The following is a 19,901-nucleotide window of genomic DNA, read 5'->3' on the forward strand; positions in this document are numbered from 1 at the left end:
CTCCCTTTCTCTGTCTTCCCCTCCTCTCTCCATTTCTCTCTGTCCTATTCAACAACAACGACATCAATAACAACTACAATAATAACTACAATAAAACAAGGGCAACAAAAGGGAATAAATATTAAAAGAAAAAAACATAATTTCTTAAAAATTCTAGAATGTGGTGAAAAAGGAAGAATAGTTGAAGTGTGATGGCTAATGCTGTTGGGCTCCATTTGTCGTTAAAGTTCGGGGCTCCAGCAGGCCAGGCTAGCTTCGTGGCGGTAAACAGAGACTCGCAGACACACGGCTGGGCAGAGAAGCTATCTTTCTTTATTCACGAACAACGATTCATAACTAACCCAAACCAGTCACCACACAGATCTATCCTACATCCTTCTCCTCCGGCTGGCCACCGCGCCAGAAGTCTGTTGGGGTTCCGGGGCGGGGAGAAGAGGGCCCGGGAAACTAGCAGGGGCCATACCACAATCTCCGGGGAGGTGGGGGGGGGAGGTGAGACCAAAACCAATGTGAAGCATACAACATAATGCTATGCGTCAATTTGACTGAGTCAGAAGATGACCAGATTAAGCATCCAAATAAGGTCAGTATTCAAACCAGCAAGCTCAGTAAGGTAGATGCCCTTCCTAGTACTAAATAAAATGTGGGTAAGCCTCATCTGATCCATTGGGAGCTTGGTTAGAGCAAGGGGTGGAGGAAGAAGGAATTCATTTTTGCCTGTTTGGGCTGAGAGACATTGGCCTTCTCCGCCCTAGAGTGGGAGGTTATAATATCTACTTGTTCTTCAGACTTAAAGTAGACTATACTACCAGCCTTTCCTGGGTTTCCAACTGGCAGGCAGTAGATCCCGAGGTTTCTCAGTCTCCATAGTTGCTTAGCTCAGCTCTTCATAATAAGTCACACACACACACACACACACACACACACACACACACACACAACACACACACACCTGTATGTTCTGGAGAGCCATGCTCAAAGCCTTAGCATCCCAACATGCTCTAGCAGTACAACCCACATTGCTTTGTGAGCAACACCAGGCAGAGTCTGGACCCAGATGTCCTGAAATTTCTTGGCAGTGGAGTGACACACAGGCAAGGCTGAAAGTGGCATTACCACATGGAATTGGAGTATTGCACCAAAGTAAAAGACTCTGGGGTGGGTGGGTGGGTGGGTGGGGAGAATACAGGTCCATGAAAGATGATGAATGACATAGTGGGGGTTGTATTGTTAAATGGGAATCTGGGGAATGTTATGCATGTACAAACTATTGTATTTACTGTTGAATGTAAAACATTAATTCCCCAATAAAGAAATAAATCATTTAAAAAAAAAAGATGAAAAAAAAAAAAGATGACACTTTGTCGAGGGTGGAGATTCTGGCAACACGATTAACCAGATCAGCAGGCTGATTAAAGAGATGGACAGGGCAGGGGTAGATAGCATAATGGTAATTCAAAGAGATTATCATGTCTGAGGCTCCAAAGTCTCAGGTTCAATCCCCTGCACCACCAAAAACCAGAGCTGATCAGTGCTCAGGTAAAAAAAAAAGGGGGGAGGGGGAAGGTGCACAAATGTGCCTCATGTGATTCATTTTATATTATGGTCAACTATAGTAAAGTGGCTGCTCTCAAGCTGAAGAAGAAACTGATGTGTGGTCCGGGAGATGGAGCAGTGATAAAGCTTTGGACTCTCAAGCACGAGGTCACAAAAAAAAAAGAAAGAAAGAAAGTGGCATTACCAGAAGGCTGCAGAGTATGACCAGAGTGTGGGCCGAGGATGGTGGGGTAACCACTGGAAAGCACATTGGCAGTAGTTCTGCAGGATCCTGAAGGAGGGGGCATGAAGAGACTGCCAGGGACAAGAGAAAACTGTTCTACCTTTGCCCCCACCTCCTGTGGGCCCCAGGGGGCTTCCTTAACCCCCCCCCACTGCTGTTTCTTTCTTGGAAGTTGCATAAAGAAGGTGTCTCTGCCACCCTGAAGATGCATCCTCTCTTCCCGCTTCACCAGGCATGTCAGTTTGGACAAGAAATTTATTTCTGTGGTGCTCAGCTTACTTGAAAGGGGCAGGTGGATGGGTGATGAACCTTTCCCCTCTGGGACCCACATTTGCAGACTAGTCTCTGGGCGCTGGTCTGTGAACATCCAACAGGTGCTTCCTCCCTGAAAGCTTCTATGGGACTGAGGTGGGACCTGCTCCCATAAGCAATGCCACAAACTTGAGAAAGTTTGGGATGATAGCGACTCTAAACCAGACATGCAGTGGCTCCACCCCTGGGAGGGCAGAGAAGGATGCTAGTCCATCCCCAAGAGAATCCTGGACCCCTGATAGCATGTGAGAGACAGAGCTCTGGACAGCTGCATCATGTCCTGGCTTCTGGTCCTGCTGGTTTTTCTTGTCCACTGTACAGGTAAGCGCACCCCACAAATCCTGGCTCCAAGCACCTTTCCTTACCTCACCCTGTCTTGAGTGCTAGGTCTCCCTGTGTCCCCAGATTCTGGCCCTCAACCCATGCTGAATCAACCACCATCGGCATCTTCATCCCCTGGAGCCACAATCCGCCTGGCCTGCACTCTGAGCAGTGACCATGACATCAGCCTTTATAGTATCTACTGGTACCAGCAGAGGCCCGGCCAAGCTCCTACATTCTTGCTGAGATATTCCTCCCACCTAGACAAGCACCAGGATGCCAAGATTCCCTTGAGATTCTCTGGATCCAAAGATGTGACTACAAACACAGGATATCTGAACATCGCTGAGGTGCAGCCAGAAGACGAAGCTGTGTACTACTGTGCCATAGGGGCCCAGAGCATGGAGAAGGAGAGGCATGAAGACACAGATCCTGCTGCTTCAGGGGCCCAGACACCCCAAGATAGGCTTCCCTTGAACTAAAGCAGGAGGGATGCCCCTCCCCACTGAGAGGCGAGTGTGGGCAAGCAGGAGGGTGGGGTCAGTAAGCATGGCTGTGGGTCCTGGCCCAGGCCAGACTCAGGGATTAAAGCTGTTTGTGTCTTGAAAAGCTGTATTATTTTTTATTTATTTTTTATTTAAGAAAGGATAAATTAACAAAACCGTAGGATAGGAGGGGTACAACCCCACACAATTCCCACCACCCAATCTCCATATCCCATCCCCTCCCCTGATAGCTTTCCCATTCTCTATCCCTCTGGGAGTATGGACCCAGGGTCTTTGTGGGATGCAGAAGGTGGAAGGTCTGGCTTCTGTAATTGCTTCCCCGCTGAACATGAACGTTGACTGGTCGGTCCATACTCCCAGTCTGCCTCTCTCTTTCCCTAGTAGGGTGGGGCTCTGGAGCTCCAGGACACATTGATGGGGTCTTCAGTCCAGGGAAGCCTGGCCAGCATCCTGATGGCATCTGGAACCTGGCGGCTGAAAAGAGAGTTAACATACAAAGCCAAACAAATTGTTGAGCAGTCATGGATCCAAAAGTTGGAATAGTGGAGAGGAAGTGTTAGGGGGGTACTCACTGCAAACTCTAGTGTACTTCTGCTTTCAGGAATATATTTTGCAGTAGTTTATGGATACGTGTGAACATATGCTCTCTCTCACAGAACCTGGTCTATATCTAGGTTTGGGGACTTTGTTAGAAAGTGACCCACCTGGGATGGAATTAGAGAATACTATGAAAGGAAAGGTCTCACCTGAGTAATGAAGCTGAAGGCTTGTCATTCCACTCCTGGAGTCTCTGGACACAGTCTGAGCTGAAGCATGTTGAGGTGGCAATCGTTGAGTTGATTAGGTTGCAATCGGCAGATGCAATCGGCAGATGCAATATTATTTGATATGAATTGGGAGAGGCATGTGGGAAAGTGGGCCCTATCCTAAGGTTCCAGGACTGGGGGAAATATAGGCTCTATAGTGGAAATGTGAGGTTCCTGCTGTCTTAGGGTTCAAAAAGACAATGGATAGTTATTGTCATCATCACATTATTTGGTAATTGGGTTAACTTTGAAAAGTCCTTTTGTTAGGGTTTGCTGTATAGTACCCAGTATCCTGTATATAGCTGTGGCACCGGTTGCTTCTGATCTACTTGGTCTAGGCTTTTGAGAGAGTCTGCATATCAAATACACATCCTATGTATTAAAAAGACTCAGTCTGTGTTTTAAAAACTTCGAGACATACAATCAATTTTTCCTCTCATATTAACTAGTGATTTATATGACTATACTTTACTAGGAGTGTACATAAACACCATTCCCACCACCAAAAGACTGTGTCCCATCCCACCCACCCACCCTGTGGAGGGGCGGGGTGAAAAGCTGTTTTGCTGAGTTTGTCCTGACTGGTCTGCTGAATTTGTACTGAGGAAGCCCTAGATGGGAAACAGCCCATGGTTACTGTCACAGGAGACTGGCTGGTCATGGTCAGCTTGGCCAGAGGACCTGCTCCTACAGGTGATAGGGGCAAAGGACTGGTTAGGTATTCTGGGGTGACGCTCCTGCCAAGGACAGTATATGCTGTGGTCACCTGAGTATGCGCAGGAGTTACAGGGTAAATAAGCTTAGAACAGGCTTTGGTTGGCTTTGTGGGATGGGTTAGTTTGCTATTTGAAGGACTCGTTCTCCACCTCGCTGCTGTAGACACTTAGTCAGGAAGTTCCTGCAAGGGTCATCTTGTTCACTGTTGGATGCTGAGCAGACCCTTGGCCTCCACTTACCAAATGCCAGCACCAGACCTCCTACTCACTAGGACAAACAAAAATGTCCCCCAGAGTGGTCAAATCAGCTCTATTTTGAGAACCACTGGCCTAAAGGAGAAAAGGCCTTTACTCTTCTGCCCAGGAAAGTGACAGGGACTGACACATATTTCCTGTCAAGACCAGGTTTAAATATCTTCTATGTGTGGCCTTGAGTCTTTTGCAAAACAATGATCTCAGTTCTTGTTACATTCCTGGCACCCTCTGATTTCCTTTCCTTTTTTTTTTTTTTTTTTTTGGCTGGGGCTGGAGCTCGGTGCCAGCATAAATCCACTTCTGCTCGCCCCCCATTTTATTGGATAGGACAGAGAGAAATTCAGAGGGGAAGGGAAGATAGAGAGGGAAAGAGGGAGAGAGAAAGAAAGACACCTGCATACTTGCTTCACCACTTGTGAAGTGACTACCTCACAGGTGGGGAGCCAGGAGTTCGAACCCGGATCCTTGCTTGGGTCCTTGCGCTTAACCAGGTGTTGCTACTGCCTGGCCCCCACTGCCTCTGATTTCTACCTTCTTATTAAGCCTCTGCCCTGCACTGGGGTCTCCAGGTTCACTTTCATTTGGTTTTGTTTTTTGTTTTTTTAAACCAGAGCCTCGCTCAGTTCTGGCTATTGCTGTTGCCAGATATCAAACCTCTTGTATGCAAGCCCTCTGTGCAGCTCCTATGCTGTCTTCTTAGTCCCCCAGGCCCACACTTAAAAAAAAAAAAAAAAAATATATATATATATATATATATATATATATTCTCTTTTGTTGCCCTTGTTTTATTGTTGTAGTTATTATTGTTGTCATTGTTGTTGGATAGGACAAAGAGAAATGGAGAGAGGAGAGGAAGACAGAGAGAGGGAGAGAAAGACAACTGCAAACCTGCTTCACCACTTGTGAAGCGATTCCCCTGTAGGTTGGGAACTGGGGGCTCAAACCGGGATCCTTAAGCCTGTCCTTGTGCTTTGTATCACCTGCGCTTAACCCGCTGCCCTACCACAGACTCCCCAGGTCCACACTTCTAAAGGAAAGCTAGGTGGGCTCAAAAGAATTCTGTCTTTGGGCTGGGGAGACAACATAATGGTTATGAAACAAGATTTTCATGCCTGAGGTTCTTAGGTCTCAGATTCAGTTCCCAGAGCCACTATAAAAGCCAGAGCTAAGCAGTGCTCTGGTATATCTTTCTGTATGTATCTCTCTTTCTCTCACTAAAATGGATCATTTTTTAAAAAAAAGAATTCTGTCTTCCTATAACTTGCCTTTCTCTTACTTTCATACATCATGACTTAGGAGTCTATGCTTTAACAAAGCCCCACCCACACTACCAGAGAGCAGACAATCTGGTTGTATTCATATAGATAGAGGATGAGGCCTGGGGTTGAGGTTAGGCCAGATGGAGTGTGGTCTTACCTTAATCTGAATTAATAGTAATCAGTGCTCAACGAACTAGTAGTATCATTATTTTTATTTATTATTTTTTATTGTCTTTATTGATGGAGACAGCCAGAAATCGAGAGGGGAGGGGGAGGTAGAGAGGGAGAGTGACAGAGAGACACCTGCATCCCTGCTTCACCACTCATGAAGCTTCTGCTCTACAGAAATGCTATGGCTCCCCATGCACATATTGGGTCAGGGTGGCTAGAGGAAGGGCCCTACATGGGGCCACACAGAGCTCCTTTTAGGTCAAGAAGGGCTCAAATGTATTTCACTCTATGTTGAATTTTTATGATGTACACTCAGGCTCTAAACCCACTTGTCTATTATATAATACAAAACAGGAGAATTTTCATTCTAGTATTACTAGAATGAATATTCACTCATTAGCTAGGAAATGTCTCCTTGGTGATGATTTAGTCATAATAAAGAAAGAATAAATGTTTGATATATTGGCTCTTTATTTACCAGCTACCAAAAGTGTGCCAGCACCACACAGCTTTAATTCCTGCAGGTATAAGACCATGCATGTAAGTGTACATTGCATGTAAACATATTTGATATGTTAAAATCCATCACAGTTACTGTAAGTTTTTCTACTTTTGGTCAGAACTATCCTATTCAAATTGGTCTTTAGTCAGAAGTATTTTGACATGTCAAAAACAATACATTTAATTTTGTTTTCATTATTTTAAGCATTTGGGAAAAGATGGATCTACTCCAGCTAAATTTTCAAAAGGATAGTGGTTTAATAGCACACTGAATGGAGCAAGAGAAAAAATGAAGAAAAAACACTGGTGGGGGTGTCAAGCAGTGGCACACCTGGTTAAGTGCACATGTTACAGTGCAGGGGGAAAGCTTTGTGAGTGGTGACGCAGTGTTGTAGGTGTCTCTCTCCCTCCCTCTGTTTTTTAAATATCTTTTTTTAAATTTTATTCATTTTTATTTGTTTTTTTTTTTAAGATTTTATTTATTTTATTAATGAGAAAGATAGAGAGAGAGAGAAAGAGCCAGACATCACTCTGGTACATGTGCTGCCGGGGACTGAACTCAGGACCTCATGCTTGAGAGTCTAGTGCCTTAGCCACTGCGCCACCTCCCGGACCACTTTTAAATATCTTTTAAAAAAGATTTTGTTTACAAGAATCAGGCAGTTAGCGCAGCGGGTTAAGCGCACCTAGCACAAAGCGCAAGGACCCACATAAAGATCCCTGTTTGAGCCTCCGGCTCCCATCTGCAGGGGGCTTGCTTCACAAGCGGTGAAGCAGGTCTGCAGATGTTTTTCTCTCCCCATCTCTGTCTTTCCCTCCTCTCTCCATTTTTATCTGTCTTATCCAACAACAACGACATCAATAATAACTACAACAATATAAAAAAAAAGATTTTAGGGTGTCAGGCGGTAGCGCAGCAGATTAAGCACACATGGTGCAAAGAGGAAGGACCGGCCTAAGTATCCCTGCTCCTCACCTGCGGGGAGGGGTGGGGGTGTCACTTCACAGGCAGTGAAGCAGGTCTGCAAGTGTCTGTCTTACCCCTCTATCTCCCCATTTCTCTCTGTCCTATCCAGCAACAACAATAGCAACGACAACAATAATAATAATGGCAACAACAAGGGTAACAACAAGGGCAACAAAATGGAAAAGATGGCCTCCAGGAGCAGTGGATTTGTAGTGCAGGCACCGAGCCCCAGCGATAACCCTGGAGGCAAAATTATTAATAAGAAAGATAGAAGGAGAGAGAGAAAGAACCAGACATCACTCTGGTACAAGTGCTGCGGGGGACTTAATTCAGGACCTCATGCTTGAGAGTCCAATGCTTTATCTATTGTGCCACCTCCTGGACCACTCTTCCTCTCTATCTTCCCCATCCCTCTCAATTTCTCTGTCTCTATCAAATAATAAATAAATAAATAAATAAATATTAAAAAACACATTGGAATGAGAAAAATTATTATTTTACAACCCTCAGAGTGGTCATAGTAATTAGCAAGGCAAGGGTCATATGTAGCAATAGAACCATCACTAATTTGCTAGTGGGGGTATTTTCATGGTATTAAGTATCACTCCACAATAATCACAAAGAAGACATGGACATTTCTATTGGAGAAATTCTATTGTCCTCCCCTCCCCCAAAGTATGATCACCACCAATCAAGAAGCACACGAGCCTGGCTTCTCTCACAGGACAATTCCACACTGGCCCTTCCTCTGGAGGCCTGAGATATTTGTTCTGTGCATCTTGTGAACAAAAGTGTGGAGTGCAGTCTGGGTCTGCTTGCACAGCTGAGTGGTGAAGAGTTGTTTAGAAGTTCCTGTGAGTGATAGCCAAGGGCTACATGAGACAGTAGCAGAGGGGATTGGAAGGGAAGAAGTCACTCCATAGCAGGTTGTCTAAAGTAGAGGAATTAGGGGCCTGCAGGTCAGAAGGGACAAGGCCTGCACCAGCTGCCAAAACTTAAAGGTCCATGTTGGAGGCAGCAGCCCAGGGCCTCATGAAAGTGTTTTCCAACCCCAGATGCTGAGCTGGTGCTGGGGAACCCACCAATTATGGGCAAGTCACTTACCTCTGGAGGAAACTTATGAAGGAAGTGTGTGTGTGTGTGTGTGTGTGTGTGTGTGTGTGTGTGTGTGTGTGTGTGTGTGTGTGTGATGAAAGATGATTGATAGATGACTGATAGATGATAAATGATTGACTGATTGGTTAAGAATGATGGGAGTCAAGTTGATGGTGCACCTGGTTGAGCACACATGTAAAAACACACAAGGATCAGAGTTCGAGCCCCCAGTCCCCACCTGCAGGTGGAAAGCTTTTCGGTAGGGAAGCAGAACTGCACGTGTCTTTCTCCACCCCCCACCCCCACCTTCCCCTCCTCTCTCAATTTCTTTCTGTCCTATCTAACAAGAACACCAGCAACAACAACAGTAGAAAAAATATGGTTGCCAGGAGCAGTGGATTTGTAGTGCAGGCACTGAACCACAGTGATAACCCTGGAGAGAGAGAAAGAGATGCTAAATAAGATTCATCAAACAGTATTTTTCCAAGTGAAACATGATTCCTGGACTGGAACACCTGCTTCCTGCTAAAGGGAGCTTGTTTCCTTCCCCATCCCAGTCCCAGTCCCAGTTCCTATTCCTGTCCCTGTCCTTGTCCCCACCCAAGGGACAGTTAGAGGAGCAGTCCCAGCACTGGTTCTACCCCACTGAACACAGGCCATTCCCACCCCCATCCCCTATATCCCACAGAGAAGCTTCACAGACTCTGGGGTCTTCAGGGAACAAGGGGGAGCAGGTGCACCCCACCCCAAGGCCCAAGATTGGGGCAGGCAGGCAGCTGTAGTGGGTGGCGGTTGAGCCCCAGGTCCTGGCCACAGCAGGGCAGTTGGCAGATGTCCCTCAGGGAAACATCTCACAAGTATCAGCCGCATGTTTTCGCAGGGCTAAGAGTTGGGGGCAGGGCCTAGAGAAGGCCCAGGCAGAGGGCAGGGCCTCAGAGGCAAGGGCACACTGGAATATCCACTGCCATCGATAAGAGGCCATCGATACCAGCCCACACATCCCCCACCCTCAGGGAGCCCAGGGCAGCAGATCCTTGGACCCTGACGGCAGATGAGGCCTGGGTCAGGCCCCGCGGGCATTAAGGCCCTAGAATGGAAGAGCTTTGGCCCCAGGCAGTGCTGGTCCCTACTGCTGCTGCTGGGTCTGGCTGTAGGCTCCCATGGCCTGTCTCCCTCCACAACAGCTCCAAGGACCAGGGCTCTGGGCCCAGGTGCCCCAGCAGGAAGCCTGTGGGACAGGTAAGAGGCTGAGTGAGTACTGGTGAGGGTGGGGCTATCTGCACTGGGGGTGGAGCAGAGAGAGTGGCCATGACAGAGGAGGGACCTGGGTGGACACTAACTTTATATAAACTGCTAACATTTTGCCCAGTATGGATTTATTTGCATTGAAATATTTTCTTCAAGATTTATTTATTCAACTTAGTTTTTAATTATTATCTTTATTTATTTACTGGATAGAGACAGCCAGAAAAAGAAAAAAGTTTCCTCTTTTTTTTTTTTTTGTCACCAGGGAGAAAGTTTCCTCATATCTAGTTTTCTGAGTTTTTTTTTTAATCACAAGTAGATGTCAAAATCAGTCAAACACTATTTCTTTTTTTTCCCCTTTATTGGGAGATTAATGGTTTACAGTCAATAGTAAAATACAGTTGGTACATGTCTCAGTTTTCCACATAAGACTATAAACCTCCCCCAGGTCCTCCTCTGCCATCATGTTCCAAAACTTGAACCCTGCCCCCTGCACCAGAGTCCTTGACATTGGTGAAATACACCAAATCAAATGCTATTTCTATATTTCTTTCTCCCTTTCTTTCTTTTTCTTTCCTTCCTTCCTTCCTTCCATCTTTCTTTCTCCCTTTCTTTCTTCCTCTCTTTCTTTCTTTCTTTCTTTCTTTCTTGTTTGCCTCTACGGTTATCGTTGGGGCTCAGTGTCTGCACTATGAATCCACTGCTCCTGGAGGCCATTTTTTCCATTTTTGTTGCTCTTGTTATTATTATTATTAGGACAGAGAGAATTGAGAGAGGAGGGGAAAATAGAGGGGGAGAGAAAGATAGACAGCTGCAGAACTTCTTCACCATTTGTGAAACAACCTTCCCCCTGCAGGTGAGGAGCCGGGGGCTCAAACCGGGATTCTTACTCCTGTCCTTGCGCTTTGCACCATATGTGCTTAACCTGCAGCTACCGCCCAGCTTCCAATACCATATATTTTTTTATTGTACTAAAACTATAGAAACATATAGCTCCGGAGGTGGAACATTGAATAGAAGTATCAGACTCAGGGCTGGGTGGTGGCGCACCTGGTTGAGCACACGTTACAATGCGCAATGACCCAGGTTTGAGCCCCCGTCCCCACCTGCAGGGGGAAGGCTTTGCAAGTGATGAAGCAGTGCTGTGGGTGTCTCTCTGTCTCTCTCCCTCTCTATCACTCCCTTTCCTCTCAGTTTCTATCCTATAAATAAATAAAGATATACCCTATAAATAAATAAAGATTTAAAAAATTTAATAAATTTAAATTAAAAAAGAAGTGTCAGACCCATAGACTTGAGGTCCCAAGTTTAATCCCAAGCATTGCATATGCCAGGGTGATGCTCTAGTTCTCTCTTTAATAAACAGATAAATTAAAAGCTTGAAAATAAAAATGAAGCCTATATCCCTAAAAAAAATTTAAATCACATAAAATTATCATTTGACCAATTTAAAGGGTACAGTTCATTGGTGCTAAATACAATGACATTATTGTGCAGTTATCAACACCATCCAACCACAGAACTCTTTATCTTGTAAATCTGAACACTTACACCCATTTGGCAATAACTCCAATTCTTCTCTGCCTCCAGCTCCTGACAACCACCATTATGCTTTATTTCTTTATGATGTTCACTACTCTAAGAACCTTGTGTAAGTGGGATCATACAATATTTGGTTTTTTGTGGCTGTTTTATTTCACTTAGTGTAATACCCTCCAGCTCCATCCACAACAGGGTGTACTGCAGAATTTCTTCCTTTATAAGGCAGAGAACCTCTATGACAAAAATATGGCTACATTTTGGCAATTTATTCATCGGTCAATAGACATTTAGGTTGCTTCCAAGTGCTAGCTATCGTAAATAGTCCTACTGTGAACATTGGTGTATAATTCATCTTTGAGACCTTGCAAATATACAGAAATGGAATTCCAGGCCCACATGATAATTTGAGTTTTAGCTTTTTGAGAAACCTCCATTCCATTCCATTCCAAATTGTTTTCTCTTTTCTTTTTTTTTCTTTTGCTATTTTTTATTTATTTTGGATTAGAGACAGAGACATTGAGAGGGACAGGAGAGAAGGGGGCACCTGCAGCACTGCTTCTCTGCTCATGAAGCCCCCCCACCCCCACCCCCTGCAGGTAGGGATCAGATGCTTAACCAAGTCCTTGTGCATGGTAGTGTGTGCACTCCACCGTGGGTGCCACCACCTGGCTCCTCCATGTTGCTTTCAGTAGCAGCCACACCACGATATTCCCATAGTCACCAAGGTTCCAGTTTCTCCACATCTTGGCCAGCACTTATGTGATAGTGTTTCTTTGTAGCTTTGATTGAAATTTTCCTAGAGATTAGTGATGTCAAGCATCAATTATTTGTTTGATATTTATTTATTTATTCCCTTTTGTTACCCTTGTTTTATTGTTGTAGTTATTATTGTTGTTGTTGATGATGTCATTGTTGTTGGATAGGACAGAGAGAAATTGAGAGAGGAGGGGAAGACAGAGAGGGTGAGAAAGATAGACACCTGCAGACCTGCTTCACCGCCTGTGAAGCGACTCCCCTGCAGGTGGGGAGCCGGGGGCTCGAACCAGGATCCTTAAGCCGGTCCTTGCATTTTGCTCCACCTGCGCTTAACCCGCTGTGCTACCACCCAGCTCCCAAGCATCTGTTATTTTTTTAGTTGATTTTATCATTGCCAGTGGCCTTCACTTTTCTGAACCAACTTTTTTCAGTCAGGAGAGACAGAGAGAAAGTGAGGGGACTGGGGGCTTGAACCAAGGTCCTTCTGTATGATAATGTATGCGCTTTAACCAGGTACATTACTACCTGGTCCCAAATAAATACATCTTTTAATTAATCAATTAATTGATGTATTTATTTATTTTTATTTATTATTTATTTTCCATTTTGTTGCCCTTGTTTTTTATTGTTGTAGTTATTATTGCTGTTGTTGTTGTCATCGTTGTTGGATAGGACAGAGAGGAGGGGAAGACAGAGAGGGGAAGAGAACTCCCGCTTGTTCCTTCACCGCTTGTGAAGGAACTCCCCTGCAGGTGGGGAGCCAGGGGCTTGAACCCGGATACTTACACTGGTCCTTGCGCTTCATGCCATGTGTGCTTAACCCACTGTGCTACCGCCCGACTCCCAAATAAATAAACCTTAAGACACTAGCACAACCAACTTTTGTCTTTTTAGGAGAATGTGAAAAATACTTACAAATCATTTATCTCATAATGAATTAGCATCCAGAATATTTAGGGACTGCCTAAAAGTCCACATCAACAACAAAAGCGAACAATCCAGTTCAAAAACAGGCAAAAGACCTGGTTGAGTGAATGGTACAATGAGCAAGGACCTGGGCTCAAGCTCCCGGCTTACGGTAGTGCCAGGGATTGAACCTAGGACTTTTGGGGCTTCAGGCTTGTGAATCTAAATGGTAGACTCAGGTATGTAGTCTTTAGCATGGGAGTATTGAATTTTCTCACCACCATCTGTTGAAGACTGTATTTTCTGTCATTGAATGGTCCAAACACACTCTGTGGTCCCCACCAGCTGACTGGATGGTGATGAGGACCATCTTAGAGGTGGGGACACCACCAAGCTCACCTAGGGGTACCCCAAGATGGGGCTGGCTTCCTGGCTCTAGAACACAGCCCCACCCGCTGCAGCCCTGTGCCTGTCTCACCCAGCAGGTTCCTGCTCTGGCTTGGCCCCCAGGGGGCAGGTCCCAGGTGCTGGCCTGGCAGGTTTGGGGCTGAGCCTCAGTCACCATGGTTTGTCTTTGGCCAAGGGACCGAACTCACCGTCCTAGGTAAGTGTGACTTTGACCACCTTCTCCAACCTGCCCTACCCCTCTGCTGTCTTGGGAAAGCCACTTTCCTTGGGGGGGGGGGGTGTTGCTTCCCCTTCATCCTTTCAGCCTTAATGACAAAACCAAAACCCACTACTTTTCTCTGTGGTGTCTGGGGGAGGCAGGTGGATCTTGGGGTAACCAGTAGAAAGTACACCAGTGGCAGGAGCAATCACCTTCAAATTTTGACAGTAGGATAAGATTGGATCCCAGGGTTCTGGGCTAGGGGTTTGACCCAGAAATGTGGAGAGGAAGGAAGCCTCCTTCTTCAAGGAATCTTCTAGAACTGATGCTAGTGTGGGAGTCGGAGTCAGAGGCCAGTTCTAATAAGGGAACTGGGGGTGGGGCGCTGTGTGTGTCTTACAGACACTCTCCAAGCCTCTTGAATTTAACCAAGAACCTAAAACCCATCCAGGCTGAGAGGGCCTTTCTTTCTCTCTCCTGTATCTCCCCTTCTCTCCCAATTTCTGGCTATCTCTATCTAATAAAGATTAAAAAGAAACTTTAAAAAGTTCTAAAAAAATAAGAGGGGGGCTGAGTGGTAGTGCACCTGGTTGAGCACACATGTTACAATGTGCAAGGTCCTGGGTTCAAGCCCCCAGTCCCCATCTGTATGGGGAAAGCTTTGCAAGTGGTGAAGCAGGGCTGCGGGTGTATCTCTGTTTCTCCCTATCTCCCCCCTCCTCTCTATTTCTGGCTGTCTCTATCCAATAAATAAAGATAATTAAAAAAAAAAAAAGAAAAGGCCAGGTCCCACGGGGCAGATGTTTCACTTGTCCAAAGGTCAGTCTCCTGCCTTCTTGTAAGGACACGTTGGATGGGGGAGACAACAAATTAGGGGTTCAGGGAGAGTTCTTTGGGCTGCATGGCTGACAGGTAAAACCAGGACTGAGCAGAGGCTCTTAGGTGGCCATAGACCTGCTGGACCTACTGTTTGGGGGTCCAGCCACAAGACCAAAGCTGAGGCAAAGCATCCTGCAGCACAGAAGGGATGGGGGATGGCAGAAAGTCAGAGGGGTCCCCGGGATCTGGGTTGGAAGGACCCCAGCTCTCTCTAGGAGAGTTGAGGCTGGGCAGGATCAGGGTGGGAGCCCCAGGAGAGAGGTAGCTCCAGGCTCCATAGCCTGCTGGCATAGGTCCAGGGCTTCCCACATGGGATGGTCCTGGCAGGCTGGCCAGGAGAAGGAGGCCCTGAGACTACAGAAGCATGAGAGGAGGAGTGGCCTGATGCTGGGGGCTCTGGAGGTCAGGCCAGACCCCACACTCAGACTCCAGGGATGGGAGGAAGACCACCCATCTTCTCTGGCTATATGTGGGGAAACTGAGGCCATAGGAGTAGGGTTTGGTCAGATCACTTGAGAGATAGGGGCCTCTGTGTGATAGGGGCCTGACTGCTATCCAGGGGTGGAGTGGAACACAGGGAAACCCACAAAGGGAGCAGAAGGTGTGGCAGGGGTGGAGGGCAGGGGGAAACACTGCCCCGACAGTCCAGACTGTCCCCTGTCTCACATGCCTTCTTATGTCCACACAGGCCAGCCCAAGTCTGCACCCTCAGTCGTTCTATTCCCACCCTCTTCTAAGGAGGTCAGCACCAAGAAGGCCACGCTGGTGTGTCTCATCAGTGACTTCTACCCCAGTGGCCTAATGGTGTCCTGGAAGGCAGATGGCACCCCGGTCACCCAGGGTGTGGAGACCACGAAACCCTTGAAGCAGACCAACCACAAGTACACGGCCAGCAGTTACCTCAGCCTGTCGCTCGACAAGTGGCAGTCCCACAGCTGGTTCAGCTGCCAGGTCACACATGAAGGGGGCACCGTAGAGAAGGCAGTGTCCCCTACACAATGTCCTTAGGCTCCTTGAGTTTCTCCCACCCCTGAAAGTCTGAAGCCACTGTACCCTGAGGAGAAAAATCTTCTACCCCATCCCACTCCTGCCCTGCTCCCTGGGCCAGATAAACTCTCAATAAAGTATCTTCATTGTTGATTAGAAATGTCTTTTCTTGGGGGCCGGGTGGTGGCACACCAGGTTAAGTGCACATAGTGCAAAGCGTTAAGGACAGGCGTAAAGATCCTGGTTTCGAGCCCCTGCTCCCCATTTGCAAGGGGGGTATCGGTGAAGCAGGTCTGTAGGTGTTTATCTTTCCCTCTCCCTCTCTATCTTTCATCCCCCTCTCAAGTTTTCTGTCCAAGCCTATAATAATAATAATAATAATAATAATTTAAAAGAATGGCCACAGGAGCAGTGGATTCATAGTTGCAGGCAGTGAGCTCCAACAATAACTCTGGAGGCCAAAAACAAAGTCTGCTTGGGTGGGGGTGCTTGGATGGGGGTGCTTGGGTGAGGGGAGGTAGGTGGGGGGAGACATGCAAACAGACTCTCATGCTTGAGACTCTATAGTTCCAGGTTCAATACCCCACACCACCATAAGCCGGAGCTGAGCAGTACTCTGGTTACAAAAACGTCTGTTTGTGGGGTTGGGGGACTTATGTTGTCCCCTCAACCTCGCCAGGATTTTCAGGCTAGGTGAGGGGAATCCTTGACACCCAGGAGGAATGTATCCCAAAGGTAGAGAGGCACATGGCCTCTCTAGGGATAAGTCTCCAGAAGCTAACCAGGACCCAAGGAATCTGGTGACCAGAGCCCCCATGTCTCTGCTCCCTCCTTCCTCCCCTAGCATAGAGCCGGCCCACTCTTATACAGCTGGTGCTGTGGTCTCTTCCCCATACTCTTTCTCTCTGTGTCTCACTATGTGAATGAAAACACAGAGAGTGAAATCATGCATATGTGATACCATAGGTCTATTAGAGCAAAAAATAAACACGTAAAAGACCGTAGAGTTAGCTTATGACACTTCATGTGGAGGGCCTGTGTTGAAAGATGACTATCATTATCGTGTTAACCTTGATCACCTGGCAAAAGTAAGACTTCTCAGGTCAACAAATTTATGAGAAGTACCTGCAAGCCTGAGGCTATTTACTGGCTTGATACCCAGTGCAGCATGTGCCACAGTAGTGCTCTGGATTCCTTCTCTCTCTTTCTCTCTCTCATATAAAACTCTATCTTGGGGGCTGGATGGTGGTGCACCTGGTTAAGTACACATAGTATAGTACAAAGTGTAAGGACCCACACAAGAATCCAGGTTCAAGCCCCAGCTCCCCACCTTCAGTGGGGACAGGTTTGCAGGTGTCTCTCTGTCTCTATGTCTCTCTCCCTCTCTACTTCCCCCTCACCTCTCAATTTCTGTCTTATCCAAAAAAAAATGGAAAAAAATGGCTGTCAGGAGCTGAGGGTTTGTAGTGCAGGCACCAAGCCCTAGCAATAACCCTGGAGGCAAAAAAAAAAAAAATCTGTTATCTCATATACACAAATCCTTAGTGGTCAAGGCAATTGATCAGCTAGTAAAGCACAGGACTTGTCCTCCCAGTAAGCATGAGAGAGATGCCGGATCCAACTTCTGTTAAGTAGAAATTTTTCAGAATTTAGTCTGTGTGAAACAAATAATTTGTGAATGAAGTCTTAAAAACTGTGCTTCCCTCCCCATGGGCCCAGCATGCAATGACAGCAAACAGCCTCCAGGTGGCGCCTATGGCCTGTTCCTTGTAGATTGCCTTCAAGGCACCTTGGGGACAACCCTTCCCCCTTAACTAGTCATGTCATGTCTGACCATCTCCTGCCCCCATTCTTGGGCTCCAGACAGGTATGTCCAGTGTCTTTGGAAAGCCCCAGGGCATGATGCCAGGGTTCACTTTGGCCTTCGTGTCCATCTGCACTAAGCTGCAAAACATAAAGTATGCAGTTGAGGGCCTGCACAGGGCCAACTTCAAGTCCCCGGGCTGCCAGAAGATCCATGTCTCTAAGAAGTGGGGATTAACCAAACTTAACATGGATAAACTTAACATGGATAAATCATGGCTGAAAAGCGCCTCATCTTGAGACAACTGTGGGGTCAAGTAAACCCTTAACCATGATGACAGACCCTGCACTGCACTTTTGACAACCTCAGAACTGGCCCATTTTTTTTTTCCTTCAGGGTTATCACTAGGGCTTGGTGCCAGCACTATGAATCCACTGCTCCTGACAGTCATTTTTTGCATTTTATTGGATAGGAAAGAGAAATTGAGAGAGATGGGGAAGATGTAGAGGGAGAAAGATAGACACCTGCAGACCTGTCTTACTGCAATGAGGAACCTCCCCCTATGGGAGGGGAGCTGGTGGGTTCCAGGTGGGATCCTTGTGCTGGTCCTTGCATTTTGTACTATGTGCACGTAACGTGGTGCACCACTACCTGGCCACTGCCCTGCCCCCGCTATCCTATCTTTGACCTTCTCTACCTTCTCATTAAAAAAAAATTTTGGTGTTATCTTTATTTATTTATTAGATAAAGACAGCCAAAAATAAAGAGGGAAAGGGGAGATAGGAAAGAGACAAGAGACACCTGCAGCACTGCTTCACCACTTGCAAAGCTTTCGTCCTGCAGGTGGGGACTGGGAGCTTAACCCAGTAACATGTAACATGTGTGCTCAACCAGGTGCACCACCACCCAGCCTCCTTGATCTCCTCATTTTCCACTGATTATGAACTTGGTCTTCTGTCCCAGTTCAAGTTATCTTATACCTAGATTACAGGACTGGGGTGAGACATGATGGCAGGACCAGAACTCAGAGTGGCTGACCTTGGAAGAGACCTATCTATCTTTGATTCATGTTCTTCCTGAGGATGAGCGGTACCTCTGAGACACCCTTCCTTCCCAAGGGGAGTATGGATGGTAGGGTGGCTGGGGCATGGAGGTCATGCCAGGGAGGATGGCTGTAGGGCAGGGAAGTAGTCCCAAGGGGTAGACCTGACACTTGGGTTTGAGTGGACCCCAATGGAGGTGTTTGAAACGAGTGATCCTGTTGGACTGCAGAGAAGGACTATTGCTTTGATCATGAGGGGAGAAGAGTAGGGGGCAAAGGGGTGAGCAGGGAAAAGGCTGTATGGAGTCAGCCATAAAGAAGTAGGTGGGAGCAGTCAAGAACAGGTGATGGCACCAAGTACTATTAAGGGTGGGAACTGGAACTTGGAGGAACTGGTGGATGAGAAGGTAGAGGAGGTGGCATCCAATTCCTGGCTTGAGGACAGTCAGACTCAAAGAACATGCAATAGAAAGAGGACAGGTGGAGGAGACAGACTAATAGTTATACAAAAAGACTCTCATGTCTGAGGCTCCAAAGTCTTAGGTTCAATCTCCTGTATCATCACCAAAGCTGAGCAGTGCTCTGAGGTTGGGGGGTGGGGAAGAAGAAGAGACATCACTGATATACTGTGTAGGCTCGAGAAAGTGACTCCAGATTCAAAGGAGGTCTCGAAACTTTATATCAGGCTCAACCTGACGCTGTTAACTGGCTACGGAAGAAGGGCAAACGCTAGAAGAAGAAGAAGTGGCTTGTTCACCCAGCAAAGGCTAGCAGAGGTCATGGTGGCTGTGAAAACTGCAAATCCCTCCCTTCCAGGGCTTCAAAGGCAGGAGGTAAGATGAATGGAGAGGGAAGCCCACATCAGAGAGCTATGATTGGATCACAGAAAGACAAGAAGAGAAGGCTTATATATGAGCCTCAGATAAAGCCCCATCAACCTCCAGAACAGTTCTTTTTTACATATATTTATTTATTCCCTTCTATCACCCTTGTTGTTTTATTATAGTTATTATTGTTGTTATTGATGTCATCGTTGTTGGATAGGACAGAGAGAAATGGAGAGAGGAGGGGAAGACAGAGAGGGGGAGAGAAAGACAGACACCTGCAGACCTGCTTCACTGCCTGTGAAGCGACTCCCCTGCAAGTGGGGAGCCGGGAGCTCTAACTGGGATCCTTATGTTGGTCCTTGCATTTTGTGCCACTGTGCTACTGCCCAACTCCCAACAGTTCTTTTTTGAGGGTGTCACTAATCCTGACAAAGACCACATCAGAAGCACATGCCATTGCCTTTTTTTTTTTTTTTTTTTTTTTTTTTTTTGGTGAAAACAGAGTGGTTTGGGAGGTGGAGCAGTGGATAAAGCATTGAGTTTAATCCCTGGCAGCATATGTACCAAAGTGATGCCTGGTCTTTTCTCTCTCTCCTCCTTTCTTATTAATAAATAAA

The 19,901-nt window shown here is 46.6% G+C and overlaps 1 protein-coding gene and 1 gene segment (V, D, J or C); both read left to right on the forward strand.

Moving 5' to 3' along the window:
* Positions 1-2,367: 2,367 nt before the first annotated feature.
* LOC103125631 (immunoglobulin omega chain-like) lies at positions 2,368-3,056 on the forward strand. Its single transcript, XM_016194011.2, has 2 exons — positions 2,368-2,413; positions 2,498-3,056. The coding sequence occupies exons 1-2, from the start codon at positions 2,368-2,370 to the stop codon at positions 2,893-2,895; spliced, it is 444 nt and encodes a 147-aa protein (XP_016049497.2). The 3' UTR covers positions 2,896-3,056.
* A 6,551-nt stretch (positions 3,057-9,607) lies between these two features.
* On the forward strand, positions 9,608-15,700 carry LOC132539441 (immunoglobulin lambda constant 3-like). The segment is given in 3 exon segments: positions 9,608-9,928; positions 13,624-13,742; positions 15,313-15,700. Coding segments are annotated over 3 exon segments (627 nt in total).
* The last annotated feature ends 4,201 nt before the right edge of the window (positions 15,701-19,901 follow it).

The sequence above is a fragment of the Erinaceus europaeus genome, chromosome 1, assembly GCF_950295315.1.
Source record: "Erinaceus europaeus chromosome 1, mEriEur2.1, whole genome shotgun sequence".
Lineage (NCBI taxonomy): Eukaryota > Metazoa > Chordata > Mammalia > Eulipotyphla > Erinaceidae > Erinaceus > Erinaceus europaeus.

What these genes read in the sequence shown, in the direction of transcription:
- LOC103125631 (XM_016194011.2), top strand. Translation starts at nt 2,368, where the DNA reads ATGTCCTGGCTTCTGGTCCTGCTGGTTTTTCTTGTCCACTGTACAG. An exon ending in TTTTCTTGTCCACTGTACAG is followed by an intron (nt 2,414 to 2,497) that starts GTAAGCGCACCC and finishes CTGTGTCCCCAG; the next exon opens with ATTCTGGCCCTCAACCCATG.